At 40.1% G+C, this 1,675-nt stretch overlaps 1 protein-coding gene across 1 annotated transcript in view; it reads left to right on the top strand.

Moving 5' to 3' along the window:
• Nucleotides 1-1,145, top strand: part of LOC138033329 (uncharacterized) — a 27,394-nt gene extending 26,249 nt beyond the window's left edge. The window contains exon 13 of the mRNA XM_068881081.1: nucleotides 1,037-1,145. Within this exon, the coding sequence (XP_068737182.1) occupies nucleotides 1,037-1,095 (59 nt within the window). The 3' untranslated portion in view covers nucleotides 1,096-1,145. The remainder of the gene's footprint in view (nucleotides 1-1,036) is intronic.
• Nucleotides 1,146-1,675: the final 530 nt, after the last annotated feature.

Here is a 1,675-nt window from a genome sequence, read left to right as displayed (position 1 = left end):
GATCAAAAGTCGTGAAACCCAACCAAAATGTGCTCAATGGTATGGCAAATTCTAAAAGCACGAGACAAATCATGAATGTGAACATAACTCATGATGTTCACTCAACCTCAAAAAACATGTTTTGGTGAACCGCTAACAAGTAGTGTACTTGCGATCGGAAAGCCTTACCTGATTGAAAAGTAACCTCGGAACGCTGACGACGAAGCCTGTTTTAAGCTGAAATGACCGCAAATTTAGCTAAGAAACGGAGTGATCCGATGCCTTGTCCACGAAGTTCTATTTATTAAACAGAAGCAGCAGTGTTTTATCAGGTGTAAATCCCTAGCGCCACAGAATGCATGCTGATTCTTTTTCAATGAGGCGTTTCGTTTAATCGCAATGCAACAAACGTTTTTGCTTTTCATAACTTTGACATTTATTTTCAGTGGTTTCCCTTTTACCATCACGATGCCAGATAAATGTGAACAAGGACTTAATCGTATCAAACCCTTTTCTCGTGACTAAATCGGTTTATCCGATTGGACAAAATGCCTGTTTGATATTAACGAATTTCTGAAGGCTGCCAGAAAGCACCACTGTAATCTTTCAAAAGTAAAGAATGGGCTTTCTTATCATAGAGACACCTAAGTCGTCTGGGACGATCTTGGGCAAACTTTTTTGTGTCTGTTAAGTTCGTCTGGTATAAAGACGGCCACAAGACGCATAACGCGTCTCGACAAACTGTCCACTTTAGTACGTCTTCGAAGACGCAGTAAACTGGATACTGAGTTCTTCCAGACGCATTGTATGTCTTGTGCCCGGCTCTATGCCAGACGAATGTGACAGACCTAGACAAAATGTTTCCCCAATTTCGTCCCAGACTGATTATGCGTCTCATGTAGATCCCGGTCCCGGGCTTTACACTAGACGGATAACATAAAGAACGCATAATTCGTCTGGATGGACTATGCGTCTCTGTTATAAAAACAGCCATTTTGTATGCTAATTAGTCGTTGAATTAATAGTTACTGAGCAAATAAATTTCATTTTCCTACAGGAAGACCAACACAAGGATTTAATCGATATTACAGCGGCGAAGAATCTGACTCAGCCTAGCCGGTGTGCGAAAACTGAAAAGAAAGAAGATCATGAATTCCGTAGAGATCGATTCATTTTCTCGAGCGATATGCTCAATTCTTCGTGCATACTCAGTTTACTTAATTAATGTCCTCAAATATTCGATCTTTGAGAAATGTACTGATATTTTTACTGAGAACAGAGAATTTGTCTTGAATTGTAGACTACGTATACCGTAATTACTTCATTAAACACCGCATTTAAATGGCGCATTAAATGTTTCAAAAAGCAACTTTAATTCCTGTTCAAGAACTCATTAAAGAGCCTAAAATCCTATCAAAACGCCGATAAAACGTCACGTGTATGAGCTTTGTATCCTAATAAAACATTCCTCGTTTATACATAATAGGGCATAGCTTGTTTTTCTTGTATTATAATACTCTCCTCTCACAATTGGAACCATTGTTCTAAGTTCAGCTGAGGGACACTCGCCTCGCACCAATGTGGCCTAGGTTCGATTCCCAGACTCAGTGTCATATGTGGGTTGCGTTTGTTGGTTCTCCAGACTCTGCTCCGATAGGCTTTTCTCTGGGTACTCTGGTTTTCCCCTCTACTCAAA

This window comes from Montipora capricornis, chromosome 14 (assembly GCF_036669925.1).
Source record: "Montipora capricornis isolate CH-2021 chromosome 14, ASM3666992v2, whole genome shotgun sequence".
In the NCBI taxonomy this organism is placed as follows: domain Eukaryota; kingdom Metazoa; phylum Cnidaria; class Anthozoa; order Scleractinia; family Acroporidae; genus Montipora; species Montipora capricornis.
The sequence above is the reverse complement of the archived record's forward strand: the minus strand, read 5'-3'. Positions and strand labels throughout refer to the sequence as shown.